Below are 18,663 nucleotides of genomic sequence, written 5' to 3'. Positions count from 1 at the left end.
TGAGTCAGAGCACCAGGGTACATGAGTCATGAGGTGTTTGAGCTAGGTGTTTTAACACTAGAAGGCATAGAAGTGTGCAAATAAAATAGTCTGGAGAAGCCTTGGATAAAGAAGATGAGATTGACTTGAACCTACTGAGACGTACTACCAAAGAGCCACTTTAGACCATTGAAAGTTTTATTAACTGGGAAAAAAAATTATAGCTCATATACTGTATTGTATTGTGCTTTGTAAAAGTGACTCTGTCTCACGTTCCTGTAGCTTATCTCTTATGGCTTGCACAGTTTGCGCTGATGTTAACAGTTACTCTATACCCTGGAGAATTGATCACTTTACACATAATCCACTAACAAACATAAATCTCAAAGTATGGCCTTCATATAGTTTATTTGTGGCAAAACAGAATTTTATTATCTTTAAATCGTTGAAATAACCTTTTTTACTTTGTGTTCTTGAGGACAAACTGGATGTTTTGTCTGACATTCATTTTCTTCTATCAGTGTTTCCTTCTTTTCTGACTTTTCTGTAGTTATTTGCAATTAACAGGTGGTTTTTGAGTAACCTGGTATTTATTAGTGTTCGATGAAACATGACGAATAATTCCTGGAAAAGAGACAATTGATTGGAAAAGTTTTCAAAATGCTTAAGCCAAATATCAATACTCTTCACATAACTAATGGGACTATTGTGCAGAGCAGTGGGGTGTCTCTGCTAGTAAATACCTTCTCCATCCGAGATCTATTCCCCTTTTCTGCACAAGGGCACAGTCCAATACTGTGCAAGAGTTAACCAACCAAAAACTGATCATTAAACAATCAAAAACAAAACTGCATTCGCAGTCTTCCATCTCAGAACTGTCCAACTAAGTTTCTCTAGCAGTCTGTTGTGCCGTGGAATCCGCTGTGCCGAGGCACAGTAGAGTAACAGAGGGGATGTGAAATGAAAGACTAATGAAGGACTAATAGTCCACAGTGTGATGAATGATATCGCAGAAATAAATCAATATCACAAGTCCAAGGAGCACATATTAACTATTGTGTATGTATGTGTGTGTATTAGTATATACTGTGTGTGTGTATTTGTGTGTATGTCTCAGAGAGGAGTAGAGGACACGGTGTAACCTAGACAAGGAAATTGGAATGAGCGGAATCTGTAGGCTGCAGGGCAGACAGCAACGCACAATGGGTTACCCAAAGATAAAGTGTATTAACCTGTATGACATCTTTTACCATACTCACATCTGTTTCAGGATAATCCCTACCGGCCTACTGTCTAATGTAAGGAGCCGAAAACACACAAAAGTCTGTGCAAAAGTCTTAGGCACCCTATTTTTTAGTACAAACTGTTATAGGTTTTTAATTTTATGACTTCTACTGTATCAAGTCAGTACAAAAATATTTTCAACTTCCAAACATTAGTTTTCCAGCACTAAATTAAATGTTACAGAAAAATGTTTGTAGGTCAGTAAAGAAACCAGCTTATTAAGTGGTAAGAGACACTTTTCAGACAAAAAACACAATGATGGCTGCTGGATTTTGCTGCAAAAATAAGAAGTGAGTATGACAGTCAAAGTCTCCAGAAGAACTGTGGCTGGTTCTGCAAGATGCCCAGTAAAACTTACAGCACATTTCCTTATGAAACTGCACTAATTCAACCTGAGATTATATATATATATTTTTTTTTTTTAAAGCAAAGGACCGTCACACCAAATATTACTTTTGTTTTATTTATTACTATTTACTGCTCTTTATAGTATTTTTTTTTTTTTTAATGGAGAAACATTTAATTTTAGTATTTTTAAGACATCTTTGCTCTACAGCATTTCTTTGTAATGTAATGTAACATTTCTAATGTAACGTATTGTACAGGCAATGGCCTCTCTATACTTATCTACACTCTAATTAACACTAGCCTCTTGAAAATGCCCAATCTCTTCTTCCTATTCTTAACATCTAGCTGGCTACTTGGCTAGTAAAACTAGCTCACATTTGTGACAGGTAGACGTCAGAGGGTTTTCAGCATTTGAATCTCAATTTTCATCGTCACATTCTAAGCAATTTACTTTTCAGTAGCCAAATCTCGTAAACTATAACAAAATTGCAAGATTTTATTTATATCTAACACCTATGTAACATGCTACCTAGCAGCTAGTAAAATAGTCTGTATTGAATTTCAATTTACATTGTTGTTTTCACAGCAATTTACATTTCAGTAGCCAAACCTGTCAAAATAAACTAAAATTGTCAAAACAGTTGTTGTTATTATTTAGCATTAGCTAAGTTAGCTAGCTTAATATACAGGTTCTGTGGCTAACATTTTCTGGAGGTGATTGGTTCAAACCTGAGACTGTGTTCCATCACTACAAGATCTGGGAGTGATGGTGTGACAGTATAAAGCTTGGTAACATGAAATAACATATGATCTGTTTAAGATTAAAATATGTTTAGTTTATTTTTTTAGTTGCATTCGTGCTGTTTAATTTTTTTTTTAATAATCCCAAAAAGACCTGTTGCTGGCCTAACACTGAAACCACAGCTGTGAAGAGGGGACAATTGCAGCAGAAATGTCGTGAGAACTCTCAAGGACAATCACAATCAGAAAATTAGTAAAGCTTAATAAAGTAATTAATCAGTGCTGAGTGTGATTAAATAAGCTGATTAGTAAAGAGATAGGCATCTTATCCCTCCCAATAAATCTGCTCCACAGATTGTCTACTGTTAGTCTCTCATCCACATTGTGTCCTTTCTCTGTTATATACACCATATAAAGCACATGTAAAGCACATAGGATGCTTTCTACATGACAGATATTCAACGTTGAGCACTTGAGCATGAGTGGTACCTCTACAGATGGGTCGGTCGTCACTCCAGCCTACGTAGTTGTCAGTCACACGCATGCAGGTGATGCTCTTGGAGCCCTGCAGCTCATAACCTTCATCACAGGAGAAGTGCACTGTGGCCCCACGTCTGCAAATCAGAAAGGCATAAAAGCATAGATGATTAGCATCTCTTTCATTATGTTCCAATAATGAAAACTGATAACACTTTCTATGAATACTAAATTCAAAATGCACTATAAATACTTTTATATAGCACATACAGTACTATACATGTATATATCTTGCTTACATAAAAAATGGTAGCTAATGTAATTTACTATAGTATGGAAATGTAATAGCTAGTTAGGCCTATTAATACCGATTAAGGGAAATAAACCAGCATATTATTTCCCAGAGAGGGGATGACTGTGTAGGCATAGTCCTTTTCCTGTAGAAATATTGTGTTTGAGACCTCAACAAAAAGTGGCTGGTCATTGGTGAACATTTCTGCTATGAGTTATGATGCTCTTTTCTGCTATGAGCTATGGTGCTCATTTCCTATCATCAAGTTAATTTTTCAAGGCTGGCTTGCATCTTTATTTTATCTTTATATGCTTCACTGTGAGGTGACATTGTGTTATTGTGTTCATAGGAGAGTCATATGACGGCTTTGCTCTGAATTTTTTTTTCAGTGTTTCAACATACCCGAGTGTTTCTGATTCTAAAAAAAGATCACCCGTCATTTGTGCTTGCCAATCAATCCACTTAATAAAATACTAATATTCCAGACAGAAAATCTCTTTGTCCTGGATGCCCAGACTGCTGATTTGTCCACCACTGAAAAAAGAAATCCTTTAAGCCAGTAAGCCTGTAAACAATTCTCTCAAGTATTAAAGTTACATACATTACTCTTTAAAAAGCATTAGTATATAAATTCATAATATTGGGTAATATTAACTTTAAAATTCATATAACTTTAAGATACAACCCCAATTACAAAACAGTCAGGACACTGTAAAATGTAAATAAATGTAAATAAAAACAGAATGCAATGATTTGCAAATCGCATAAACCCATATTATTCACAATAGAACATAGAAAACATATCAAATGTTTAAACAGGAAATGTACCATTTTAAGAAAAAAAAAGAAGGTAATTTTGAATTTGATGGTAACAACACGGCTCAAAAAAGTTTGGACGGGGCAACAAATGGCTGGAACAGTAAGTGTTACTAAAAATAAACAGCTGTAGGAACATTTGGAACTAATTAGGTTAACTAGCAACAGGTCAGTAACGTGATTGGGTATAAAAAGAGTACCTTAGAGAGGCAGAGTCTCTCAGAAGTAAGGATGGGAAGGAAACTGGGTGGAAGCTTATGTTGCTCTAAAACCTGTATATACCTATCAGCATTGATGATGCCTTTCCAGATGTGCAAGCTGCCCATTCCATAGGCAATAATGCACCCCCATACCATCAGAGATGTAGGATTTTGAACTGAGCGCTGATAAAAAGCCGGATGGTCCCTCTCCTCTTTAGTCATCGTTAGTTTAGAGGACGCGGCGTCCATGGTTTCCAAAAAGAATTTCAAATTTTGATTCGTCAGTTTTCCACTTTGTGTCATTCCATTTTAAATTAGCTTTGACCCAGAGAAGACGGCAGTGTTTCTGGATCATGTTCACATATGGCTTCTTCTTTGCATGATAGAGCTTTAACCAGCATTTGTGCATGGCACAGTGAACTGTGTTCACAAACAATGAGTTCTGGAGGTGTTTCTGAGTCCATGCAATGATTTCCATTACAGAATCATTCCTGTTTTTAATGCAGTGCCGCCTGGGGGCCCGAAGATCACGGGCATGCGATATTGATTTTCACCCTTGTCCGTTGCGCACAGAAATTTATCTAGATTCTCTGAAACTTCTGATGATATTATGTACTGTAGATGATGAGATATTCATAGTCTTCGCAGTTTTACACTGAGGAACATTATTCTGAAATTGTTCCACAACTTGTAGACACATTTTTTGCAGATTGGTGAACCTCTGCCCATATTTACTTCTGAAAGACTTTGCTTCTCTAAGATACTCTTTTTATACCCAATCATGTTACTGACCTGTTGCCAATTAACCTCCAGCTGTTTCTTTTTAGTAACACTTACTCTAGCCTTTTGTTGCTCTGTTTGAGACGTGTTGCAACCATCCAAAACCTTTAATATGTGCCATGTCCTTTACCTAGAAATGTGGATATAGCATGCATTTAAATTTAACATACATATAAATGCACCATAATAAAAGGTACTATCCCAAAAACAAGAAAGATACAGTTTAGTATCCTTTATTCTGAGAGTGCATGGAAGCTTTATAACTATATAACATTACAGGATCCATATACAATATTACTACTATCTTTTCCAATATGACTGACACAATTTTTTTAATGGCAGATGATCATTCAAAAGGTTTAATCTTATACAGAAAGCTGTAACACAGAGCCGCTGAACAATCCAGCTACTATCAGTCACTATGAGTTCTCCAGAGTGTCTCTGCTTCAATCATTCTCCTCACTTACACACTGAACTCTTCAGCACCCGCTGTCTAAAATCCTTCACACACGTGTGTGTGCGTGATAGCCAGGACGCCTCCAGGGAGGAAAAAAAACCTGCTACCTCCAGCATGGTGTTGGCCTTGTTTGACCTAACCGGTGACTCACTCTTTTCTGACAAGTGGTCAGAGTTTGTGTTAGTGCAGAGGCAGCAGTGTGCGATATCCATTACTAATCACTTGACAGAGGAGCATTCAGGTAGCAGAGAAGGTTCTGGTCAAAATGGAGGTAGTATGTGTGAAATTTACCATCCCTATTTGTCTGTGTTACAATTCTCAAAGTCTGTCTCTCTGACTTTGTCATCTCCTACTGTCTTCCCTTCACTCTCTTTTCCCCAAGTCTGACCTTTGAGATTTCAAAGTCCATGTTTATTCTGATCAAATATTTGCAATGAGCCTTGAGAATTAAAAGGCCAATGAGAAATTAAGCAGGTGCCAACCTCCCAGCATTTAATGCCATTCATCATACAGACAGAAAAAAACTGAATTAAATGCATTCCTATTTTGTCTCTTATCCTTTTCCTCTGAAATGAGTCTGTTAATTAACAATCCATAAAATAATTTCTTACCTGAAGTCTGAGCCTTTTCTTTTCCCCCTGTCTGGGATCCCAGGGTCCAGGCACATGTTGTGTCCTTGCGCCACACCCATCTGGGACACTGCAAACAAAATGGAGATGGGCTATTTTAAAAATATATAGGGCTTTATGAAGGGCTGACTTGCAAACGTACTGTATATTGGCCACACCTGTTTAAAATGTACACCAATTGATATATATTGAATATATTGTTCTTGTTTAAGAGAGTGCTTAACTTGATTTTCTGGAAGACCTATTCAAATGACTGAAATTACCTGAGCGCAGTTCATGATCAAGTTCAAGGTCCAACTAAGTATTAGTGTACTACATTATGTCTTATGTAGTACTTTTAGAGCATGAGTTGGTCAATGAAAGCACTTGCAATTAAGACTAATATAATATAAAAACGGATGTTACAGGTTAGAATTTCCACAGTATGATAACCTAGTCTGAAGAAAACTACTGTTTGACAATATCATGGTATTATTCAACCATTTAAAAACAACCTGGTGTCGTTGTCATGCCAGTGACAAAGACAGCTTGGAAACAGCTTTGCGTCCCGCATCAGGTAACACAGAGCAGCCTACAGTACAAACATGGCCGCCGACTACATCTCTCAGACAAGCAAACAGTCTACAAACACTGCTGCCAAACACTACAACACCCAACCCTCAAGTACTCTCTCAAGTTCACATTCATCCTCAATCTGATAGCACACACCTGGACTCTCCGTCTCCGCCATCTATACACATTATTGAACAAATTTAAAAAATAATAAATTATTTAAAAATCTATCAAATCCCCTAATTAATCTTCTTTCTTAGAAATATAATTCTGAGAATGACTTTTCCATGTAATGTAGACTTTTACAGATAATTCTAAATTGTCAGTAGTTATTTCATTGACGTTATAAGCTGAGAGAGTGGCAGTGAGGAAAGGCAATGCACTGAACCAAATGAATAAACAAACAAACAAACAAATTATAACTAGCAAGGTAGTGTGCAGGGCTGCATAGCCAAAAAAACAGCAGTCAAGTATGATAAGCTTATGAATATGTAGGAATGGCAGCAGAGGTAGCAATATAATGTTTTCACAGCAGTAGCGGATTGCACAGCCAAAGGGTTTTCAATGCAATCCATGTCCTCTCTGCAGAGAAATTGAGGTTAATGTAAAATGATTTAAGTCCAGAAGAACGGGGTTGTTAAGTTTTTGGGGGAGTTACAGCTGGACAAAAAAGGCATGAGAACCAATGGCGTAAGGAACTTGATCAGGTAAAAAGGTGAATGGGGAAAACTGTAAAAGATGGAAATGCATTTTGAAAAATTTAGCAGTGAGGTGACTGTCCAGTCATCCACCCTGATTAACCCTGAAACCATGACACTGTAACAACCCTAATATGAATGTACGAGAGAAGTAGGAATGAACCGAGGTTGACTGAGATGGTAATTTACTATTTCTGCAAATTTGTCTCAAAGCAGCAATCTGGCATCCACCCACAGGATTTTGCTAAAATGGTATTTCATATCACAGTAGTGTACAGCAAATCCTAAAAATAATGGACAATGAGCCCAATTGAACAAGACATGCATATTGACTAGATCCCTAGAACGGATGAAGTACTGCTTTATAATAGCACAAAAAGCATGTTAGTACAATTGAGAAGAGGTGAAAAAAGTTGTATAGGTTATTTGATAATGCAATATTTATGTGTGTTATTACTGCTGGTATAATGCTGTACTTATGTGTTGTCAATATAAGACAATTTATATTGTCTTATCAGTAATAATGCTTACATAACGATCCCTTTCACTGTGGCTTTGGAGGTAGAGAAAAAAGTGAAAAAGAAAGAGGTGTTGTTTGAGCAACCTGACTATATGAAGCCATAGCTGAAGTGGGACATCACATCATATACTAGTGAATGTCCAAGAATTCGCCAATTGGATTTTTCTCCCCAATTTTGTCGACAGCCAATTCTGCCAGCCAGCTCTCCCCTATCATATGACAGCTATCAACCAGGAAGGGTAAAGACTAACAAATGCTTCCTCCGAGACACAAGAAGCATGAGAAGTCAGCTTCATCTTTTCGAACTTGTGACCTTCTGATCATCACACGGCAGCGTAATACACTCACTGGAAAGTGCTTTCTGCTCTCTGCCACATACATGAGCTCACAGACTCCCATGATTGGCTAACTGTCGCTATGATTGACATTGAAAATTTTGCTCTCTAGCCTTGTCACTAACGATGGCTGTGGCATCGCCAGGATTTACATTTGCAGTTATGGTATTTATTTGGCATACACCCTTATCCAGGGTGACTTACATTCTCGTATTAATCTGAGCAGTTGAGGGTTAGGGCAAGGGTCTGACAGTGCTGGGACCTGAACTCTTCTGATCAGTAGTCCTCGCAATCTCCAGACGATAGGACAAGTGCTTTTATGGTGCCTGAGAGCCAATTGAGAGCCTGAAATGCTGGAATATTGGATATTTTAGATGTAACACATAATAAATATTGTATTCACCCTTATAACCATTTTTTCTCTTTTGCCCCACATTTTGTGACCTGATTGATGGGGAATTGATGGGTATTGATGGGCATTGATGCGAATCATCTTTACTTTACTTTTAACTTAACTTTATGTTGATGGAAATTTAGTCTTTATATTATTAATTTAGTCTTTTTTGTAATATTTTACATTATACTGGGACACAAACTTGATTTCACTGTACTGCGCAATAACAAAAAGCTATTCCTGCTATATTTTGGATATACTGTATTTAATATTGCCGTCATGAGGATTCCATAGTTTTTGTGCATGCTTTTCATTACCCTAAACATGAATTTCAGGGTATAATGTTATGATAACAAACTGGCACTGACATAATACAACCCCTTAACAGGATATTTCACATGAAAACACGGACCCAATTTCAAAGTCTAAATAACAATAACCTACAATTTTCATTATTCTGTTTCAGACAAACACCACCCCTTATCGTTAAATAACTGCACTGTCCCCTGTTAGACAAGAAAAGCCTCCACTGGTCAGTGTTATCCATTCCAGATAGAAAGTGAAAATGACATTACGGATCAATGAGTGTGCCCAGGGAGTCTGGGCTCTAGTGATGTGTGGCTCTGAAGGCTGATGGTGGCAGAGAAGACTGAAATGACACACACTGATTGGCCAAAGCATCTGTGTGCCAGGTTTCATACATATTGATGTGGGACAAAAGGCCACAATTGTCAGAGCTGCCACTGACTGCCCTGATAAAGCTTATGGCTCCCGCACACACAAACACACACACACACACACAGAGGAAGTGTGATGTTTTCTCACAATGATGCAAAGGTAATAGAAAGGTAAATAAGGAATCAATGTTGGCAGCCTGAAAGAAGACAGCAGTCTGGTGAGGCCTTGTGACAAAAAGCACAATTACTGATATTCTCTTTTCTCTTGCCCTATTTATCAAGACTGTAATTTTAGCATCTTTTAAATCCCTCGTTTCTTTTCTTTTTTGTAGTTTTGTAGTACTGACAGTACAACAGAGGTGCTTTGGATGTACTGTACATTCAGACAAAAGCTATATATTTATTCATTCAGTAGTGAACTTCTAATATATTCTAGATTCATTATACATAAAGCAGGGCTCGAGGCAAAAAAAACAAAACAAAAAAAAAAACAATTAAAAAAAAAAGAAATCTAGGAGCCATTGGCTCCTAAATCCAAAATATTTAGGTGCCAATTAAAATGTTCAGGATTGTCTGCCTTTGTTTACTCTGCCTCCCATAGTTTACACAATGTATTCTTCACATACACAATGTGTACAATGTTCAGTATATCATATTGAATCATATTGCCGTAAATACTTAAATGTCCAGTCATTAGTTTTGTTTTTTTTTCTTCACTTTTTTATTAAACTATGTACAATTAGGTGTTTCCTGCTTATTCAGGCTCAGAGTCATGTAGGCATTGAATTTTATTTTCATTTCCCTCATCTCTTTTTCTGCGACTTTATCACTAGCACGTTGCACTGCTTTCACGATTGGGGTGGCACGAGGGGCAGACCTAGCAATGACACAATCCCTGGTGTTCTTATGTTTTTTACTGTCACCATGCTTCTTCACGGTTTCTTTTTTAAAATGACGCGAACCGGTAATGAACTCTGTTTTACCAGCAATATCTTGTCCTGCTTTAGCACAAAAGGTGGAGTACATTTTCCCATTGTCATAACGTAACCAGGCTCTTGTAGCCAAGCTGATTTAAACGGTCTTGTCGGGATGGGAGCCGCAGGGACGGAATAAGAAGACTCGACTCGCTGCGCTTGGCTGTCATCAAATGTAAAAGATTGCATTCCGATTGAAACGGGCTGGGATGACTCAAATGTCACTTTAGAACTTTCACTGGTTGAGTTGGCCTCAACATCGTCGGCAACTTATGTAGAGGAGGCAGGGTTTGGACGGGCAGGGAATGAGAAAAAGTCTGATATTTTTCGTTTGCGCATTTTGTTTTCTTGTCAGCTGGCTAAAGTTAGTTAACTACGCAGTTAGCTAGCCTACATATAACGGATAAATTCAAATTCCAACAAACTAAACCACATCAAACTAAATTAAACACCTTTAATAAAGTTTACACTTCCAACTTTTTAACCCGATAAACGTGACGTTAAACCTGTTTCTGTTCATCTATACAGCCGACGCTTCAACCACTGCAGGACAAGAGTGCAGAGTTTATTTATTGGACACCATACAGGAGTGCACGTGATAGGGCAGGTAGATGCAGGCGCAAGAGGAGATGACAGTTCAGTAGCCTAACACAACAAGACGTATCGTAATTTCTATTTAATTTGTTTTTAAATTTTGTTTGTGGGTAACGGTGGCCACTGGCGACTGGCAGAAAAAACATGGTCGCAAAATTAAAAAGTTAGTCGCATTGGCGACCATTTTAGTTGCCATTTGGAGCCCTGTAAAGTGAAATATTTCAAGCCTTTTTTTTTTTTAATCTTGATGACTACAGTTTACAACTCATGGAAATCAAATATCCAGTATCTAGCTACATGTAATGTAGCTGTAATGTATGTAATCTAGCTACATCGTATTTAATGGTTTATGCTGCCTTCTGCCTCAGTGATAAGCCAATAGCAACATGTTCATGACATGTCAAATACAGGCATATTCAGAACATCCGTTCAAATAAGTTTCCCATTATATGGTAGCATTCTGTATCATCTTCAAATGAGCCAAAAATGTCTACATTGTCATCTAAATTGAAAATCACCATTTTATTTTTTCAACAAGTCATAATAAAATGTGGGCCCTCACCTATTACTAATTGTATGATTGATAGCTAAGGTCCACCAACTCATCTGAAAAATCATGAACACTCTCAGCATTCTGAAGATATGTTTCAAAAGCACATTTCACAGAGCATAAGGACCTAATCTGACATATGGGTCAGAATAGCTCTGTGGCAGTTCTGAGGGTTAAACTCACAACCATCCAGTCAGTAGTGCAGGACCTTAATCTCCTTATTGTCCCAGTGAAATTTAGTGTTCTGGCAGCCATTCTGTCTTGAGTTTAGTTAACAAAATTTATTTATTTGTAGGAAACATATTTGCTGTTGGCCAATGTAGAGGTAGGGTACACAAAATATATATATATATATATATTACGAACACTTACACACTGAAATCTTGCTGTGGTTGTCTTTACTTGGAAGCATCTTCACTCCTCTGGACTTCAGCTCTGTCATCTTCTTCACTGCAAGACAAAAAGACAAACAGTGCATCATGGCATTTTGAGGACAACAATGATTGTGTGTGTGTGAGTAAATAGTAATGATAATCTTAGATTATTTTTAGACTCAGAGTACACAGGTGTTGCCAGCATCATGTTCTGCATCAGTTGCAGTGAGAATGAAGAATGACTCCAAAATCGTGTTTGAACCAGATTCTTGAATTATTTTGTATGCTACAGACCCCCTCCAAAACTATTGGAGACCAATTCATTTGTTTGTGCCACAGACAAATGTGTTTGATATAAAAAAGATGGATCATTTAGGATGTCAGCTTTTATTTCCTGGTATTTACATCTAGATGTGTCAAAAAACATAAAACATACAACATTTTGTATCAGATCACACAATTTTTAGGCAAGCAAAAGTACAGGAATAGATAACTATTGAAGTCAATTAAAGTAAATAACACTTAATATCTGCTTGCATATCCTTTGCTTGCAAAAACTGCATCAAGCCTGTGACTCACTGACATCACCAATTTGTTGGTTTCTTCTATTGTGATGCTTTTCCAGGCTTTTAATACAGCTGCTTTCAGTTGTTGTTTGTCTAGGGAGGGTTTCTCCCTTCAGTCTCCTCTTCAGTAGGTGAAATGCTGCTCAATTGGGTTAAGGTCTGGTGATTGACTTGGCCAGTCCAAAACCTTCTGCTAAAACCAAGAGTAGATGTTCAGAGCTATTTAATATGTAAACAATCAATCTAACAGGACACACCAGGGTAACAAGAAACACCTGTCAGTCACATTTTCCAATATGTATGCTTGCTTATAAATTGTGGTCTGAAATAAAATGTGCCATGTTCTAGGTCGTTTAACACATCTGTATATAAATACCACGAAATAATAGTTGAAATTCTAAACTCTCTTTGCATAATCATCTTTTGATTTCAAACCCAAATGTCTTCAGTCTACAGCAAAAAAAATAAATAATTGGCTTTGCCATTCCAATAGTTTTGGAGGGGACTGTACGTGTAACAGATTTACTTGTTCACAGCAGCTGCTTCTTATTCTATTAGCAACTACAATTTCCACATCCTTCAGTCTACATTACTTATGTGTTATCTATTTCTTAATTTTGCTACTTATGACAATATATTAATAATACTTGAAGAGTATTTTATTACCTCATTACATATTTATTTGCTATAAGACCTTATGGGTAGTACATTTGGTATAAAAAATCTATTTAGTGCTTCTGTTCTCAAAATTAAACTCACATTTAATATTTAAGTTGTTGTATGTAGCATATTCAAAACTTTTAGAAAAAAATGTCCTTTCAAGTTTCTTTGGATAGTTAAATGTTCTTTGAATACTAATAGGGTTTTAATTGAAACCTTCTGTGGTAGGATTCTTCTAGGGCTGTACTTGATTCTGGCCTTTGGACTTTTATTTTTCAGAAAATTGTTTCAGAATATTGCTAGTTTTTCATAGGATTTCACAAACATCCACTACCAGCTTGTAACCTGCTAACATTATTGTAGCTGGTTAGCATTAACACTCAACCACCGCTGTTCACAATGGCGAATGTAATGGATGTCTACCTTTGAGTACAGGTGAGGACACGTTTGAGTTACACAGTGCAGCTGGAGTTGGGAGGCCATCGAGAAGCAGATCCGCGACTTACTAGGAAAGTAGGCCCAGCTACGTGAGGCTCACAAGTCCAAGATTAGTTTGCGGCTTGATACATCTACTCCCACCACTTCTACTCCGTGTGCTTCTTTGCACAGGGGCCATGTTCCCAGGATGCAACCTGCCCAGGTCTCCTTCACTTCGGCGCCAACACATCAGGGACCTTGGGTGCACCATCAGTGGAAGGCGCCGTCCAGACCCCGGGTGAGGACCTCCACCAACCCCAATCTTCGCAATCTCCACCACAAACCGCTTCGCCCCTCTCTGCGAGACCAAACCAAACACCATGATCATCGGAGACTCCATTGTTTGGAACGTCCGCGTCACCTTATCTAAAGATAAGGTACGCACCCATTGTTTTTCTGGTGCTCGTGTTCCCGATGTGGCTACACAGGCACCCGCAATCTTGAAGAATGACAAGAACATTGGAGCTGTCGTGCAGCACAGGGTTGGGGGATGGGGGGGGGACTGCAGCAGACAAAAATCCTGAAGAGGGACTTCAGCAGCCTGATCGAAACGGTACGCAACAGATTGCCCGCGATGAAAATAATCATGTCTGGACCACTCCCCACATACAGATGTGGACTTGAAAGGTTCAGCAGACTTTTTGTTTTAAATGAATGGTTAATATCATGGTGTAATGAGCAGAATCTGCTCTTTGTAAATAATTGGAATCTTTTCTGGGAGCGACCTAGGTTGTGCCGCACTGATGACCTGCACCCCAGCAGACTCCAAGATACTACACACCATGTGACTAATCATGACCCACAAACAAGTAAGTACAATAACAGCTATGACAGTCAATGTTCAAATTACTTAAATAACAATACATCATTTGTAGTCTATCCTATAGAGACTGTGTTTGTTCCCCAAACTAAACAGAAACATAGACATTTTCAGAAAGTGTGTTTTAGTAACCTAATTAACATAAAATTAGATCATACTGAATGCACAGAGGGCACCTTTGATCTGAAGCTAGGACTGTTAAATATTATATCTCTAACGTCTAGAGCACTTATTGTTAAAGCATTACTGATCAGGAGCTTAATATAATGTGTTTAATAGAAACATGGAATAAACCAAATAAATACATAGAACTAAATGAAACCAGGCCTCCTGGGTACAGTTATATACATCAGCCCAGTCTAACAGGCAGAGGAGGAGGTGTCGCACTTATTTATAATGACAATCTAGGCATCACACAAAAACCAAGTCATAAATTCAACTCTTTTGAAGTTCTTTATTCTAGTTTAACATATGTAGCCACAAAAAACAAGTGTACCGAGTCGACTCTGCTAATTATCATTTACAGACCCTCAGGGCCATATTCAGAATTTGCATATTTTATCTCAGACCTAGTTGTTTCTATAGAGAAAGCTTTAATTGTTGGTGACTTTAATATTCATTTTGATAACCTGGAAGACCCTCTGAGAACAGTGGTTGTGTCTATTCTAGAGTCAGTGGAGGTCAATCAGAATGTAATAGGACCCACTCATAGTGGTGGTCACACGCTTGAACTGATATTAACATACAGAATAAATATAGGAAATATAGTAAAACTGTTTAAATTACGTATTGATCATAATATAAGCACCTTGCCACGCTACCGCATCATACATACTTTCACGCTAGCTACTGCACAGTTTTATCAATATCTTCCCAGAGATATCAGCTATGATTGGAGTACCGTCTGATCCCAAATAACGATCACGCGACTAAATTCTTAGACTCAACTTTCCGCTACATGGTAGATAAGGTAGCTCCACTTAAAAGAAAAATAATTCGAGAAAAAAGCTAGCACCCTGGTATAACGATCACACACCTTAAAACAGACCACTGGACAATTAGAATGTAAATGGTGTCAAGCCAAATTGGCAGTATTTCAAACAGCATGGAAGGAGAGCCTCCTGAACTATAGAAAATCTCTGCCGCTATATCAGTCCATCTCTCCACCTTAATGGAAGATAATAAAAATATTCCTAGATTCTTATTCAATACTGTGGCAAAATTAATTAGGAACAAAAACCACCACAGAAACTTGTACACAATCACTACATAGCAGCAATGATTTCATGAATTTTTTCACTGGCAAAATTGAAAATATTAGACAAAATATTCAGCCTGTTAATTTAAAACCAGACAGCAATCTCAGATCAATGATTAGAATGTTTTACTCCCCTTAGAGAAACCAAACTAATCTCATTAATTTCTTCATCAAAATCATCAACATCAAATACCATTGATCATAGTATTCTCCTTGATAGACTAGAAAATGTTGTTGGCATTCAGGGAACAGTCCTCTCCTGGCTCAGGTCTTATTTGACGGATCGTTATCAGTTTGTAGATGTAAATGGAGATTTCTCTGTGCATGCTGAGGTAAAGTTTGGTGTTCCACAATGTTCTGTTTTAGACCCACTGCTTTTTCCTTTATATATGCTATCTCTGGGTGAAATTATTCGTAAACATGGAACTGTCTTCCACTGTTATGCTGATGACACACAGTTGTATGTTTCAGCAAGCCAGATGACTGACACCAGCTTAATGAAGTTGAGAAATGTGTAAAGGACATTAGACATTGGATGCTTATTAACTTCCTTTTACTTTATTCTGACAAGACAGAAGTACTTCTGCTAGGACCACATGCAGCTAGAAGTAAACTTTCTGATTACATAGTAATTCTGGATGGCCTTTCAGTTTTGTCATGTGCAGCAGTAAAATACCTTGGTGTGATTATTGACTCCAGTCTTTCATTTGATGTTAAATAATATTACAAGAACATCTTAGACATATTGATAAGATAAGAAATATAATGTCACTACACGATGCAGAAATATTAGTTCATGCTTTCATCACCTCTAGGTTCGATTATTGTAATACCTTACTGTCCGGATGTTCCAGTAGGAGCATAAACATGCTCCACTTAGTCCAGAATGCAGCTGCAAGAGTCCTTATTAGAACCAGAAGATATGAGCACATCACCCCTATCTCATCCACACTGCACTGGTTCCCAGTAAAATTTCACATTGATTTTAAAATACTACTATTGACCTATAAAGCACTGAATGGTCTCGCGCCACAGTACCTGAGTGAACTTTTGGTCTTTTATGATCTGCCACGCCTACTGCAATCAAAAGGTGCAGGCTATTTGTTGGTACCTCGAATAGTGAAGGCTACAGCAGGGGAAAGAGCTTTCTCTTACAAAGCCCCACAGTTATGGAACAGCCTTCCAATTAGTGTTCAGGACTCAGACACAGTCTCAATGTTTAAGTCCAGGCTGAAAACATATTTGTTTAGTCAAGCTTTTTGTGAATAGTTTTTTTTTTTTTTTTTTTTTACTTAAGGGAGCAGCTCTAGAGGGCTCACAGGCATAGAGTGTTGTGGTGAACTGGGATGTTTGGATGCTGTCACCCTGGTTTGTTGATAGTGGGGTGGCTGGCCGCCTTTGTCCCAGGGTGCCCTCATGTCTGTGTTACCTTCTGGGTCTCCCTTTTAGTTATGCTATCTTGCCATAGTCCCTGCTTGCACTCATGCAAAGTACATTGTCCTTAACCATTACAGGACAATAAGCATATCTAATATTCTCTTCCTCTCTTTCTTTTTCTCTCCCTCTCTCTTTCTGTCAAGCTACACATGATACTCCTGAGATGCCAGTGATCCTGATTCCTTCTGCTCTTCTGACCTGCCTGATCCATCCTGATGCCCTACTTCTGGTTGGAGTTTTCATGAATTGGAAGTTGCATGCTGCTCCTGAGGATGGCCCTACATGGTGCAGCCTAAAGATCACTGGTATTGCTGAGGATGGTGCCACTTGAACACCATGGGGATGGCTTTGGACCCCAACTCGTGAACATGCTATGATGGCCAGGACTACAAATTGCTATTATAGCCTCAGCATTGCAATTGCCACAAACAGTTTTGCACTCAAGTGTCCATCAGAGAACAGTGAAGAAGTTCACAAAACAGACTTCATGCAAAACTGTAATGAATTTTCCTGGTTACACAACTGCACTAATTGATCATTTAGTATTAGCAGATTTATAAAAGGGACTTATTTATAATTATACTATTAATTATCACCCAGATGAGGATTGGTTCCCTTTTGTGTCTGGTTCTTCTCAAGGTTTCTTCCTTATATCGGCCCAGTGAGTTTCTCCTTGCCACCGTCGCCTCCGTCTTGCTCATTAGGGACAAATTCATACATTTAAAATTTATGTTCTGAATTCATATATCTATAAAGCTACTTTGGGACAATGTCCATTGTTAAAAGCTCTATACAAATAAAATGTAATTGAATTAAACTGAATAATTTTATGGCATATTTTCTACAAATTCAGCAGCTCTAATACAAATCTTTAAGTGGATATAGTTAGTCCATAATAAACCCTTAAGTCCTAGAGACTCTTTATGACACAAAAGGACTCAGACATTTTACTAATCATATGAAAAACAGAAGTCTAAGTGGCTTATTATGTTAAGAGTATCTACTCATTGGAAATTAGCCATAAACACACTTGTGCTGAAAGAAAGAAAGAGATGAAGAAGAAGAGGAGGAGGGGGTCAATTGGAAATCTAATTAAGGGCTTAGCCCTCCTTTCTCCTCTTCCTGACAGTATTTATTTATCAAACTGCAGACCTGTAATCCTATCCAATCACTCTGATCTGCTTAAAGAGGTGAAATTCCTCCAGATTTTGCCTTTGTTTTTCACTTCTTTTTTTTGTATCTGAGCCAACTAATCCTGCTTTTCAGCTCATCCCCTTTGAATGGAGACCTCTGAACTTTGCAATGTGATGAGAATGCAGGCAGTGCATTAGTATGGTGCAGGATGGGCCAGAGGCAGTGGAGGACAATGGTTGCTCAGTGGTTATGGCTCTGGGTTACTGATCAGAAGGTTGTGAAATCAAGCCTTGGCACTGCCACTGTTGGGCCTTTGAGCACAGCCCTTAAACTTCTCTACCATATTATGGATGATTATGTTCTCTAACCAAAGCTTACTAACAAGCTAGTGTATGTCATCTGGAAAATAATCACTGTACCATATCTTTTTCTTTCACAGTGCCGTAACTCTAGAAGTAGTAGGTTATTGATTGGTTTAACTTGTGAGGTCAGGTAGTTGGGTTGACATGAATCAAACTTTGTTGAAAATTGGCAATGCAGAATGCTTGGTTGGGAATGGAAACCAACCAGAAATGGAAACAGGCACGTTGCATTAAGATATATATATATATATATATATATATATATATATATATATATA

The 18,663-nt window shown here is 37.9% G+C and overlaps 1 protein-coding gene across 1 annotated transcript in view; it reads right to left on the bottom strand.

Moving 5' to 3' along the window:
* csmd2 (CUB and Sushi multiple domains 2) overlaps nucleotides 1-18,663 on the bottom strand; it is a 363,835-nt gene that overhangs the window by 153,642 nt on the left and 191,530 nt on the right. The window contains exons 7-9 of the mRNA XM_017453975.3: nucleotides 11,670-11,747; nucleotides 5,986-6,073; nucleotides 2,842-2,966 (exon numbers count right to left, since the gene is read on the bottom strand). Of these exons, the coding sequence (XP_017309464.2) occupies nucleotides 2,842-2,966; nucleotides 5,986-6,073; nucleotides 11,670-11,747 (291 nt within the window). The remainder of the gene's footprint in view (nucleotides 1-2,841; nucleotides 2,967-5,985; nucleotides 6,074-11,669; nucleotides 11,748-18,663) is intronic.

Source organism: Ictalurus punctatus, chromosome 24 (genome assembly GCF_001660625.3).
Source record: "Ictalurus punctatus breed USDA103 chromosome 24, Coco_2.0, whole genome shotgun sequence".
NCBI lineage: Eukaryota > Metazoa > Chordata > Actinopteri > Siluriformes > Ictaluridae > Ictalurus > Ictalurus punctatus.
Note: the sequence above shows the minus strand (reverse complement) of the source record. Positions and strands in the feature narration are given on the sequence as shown.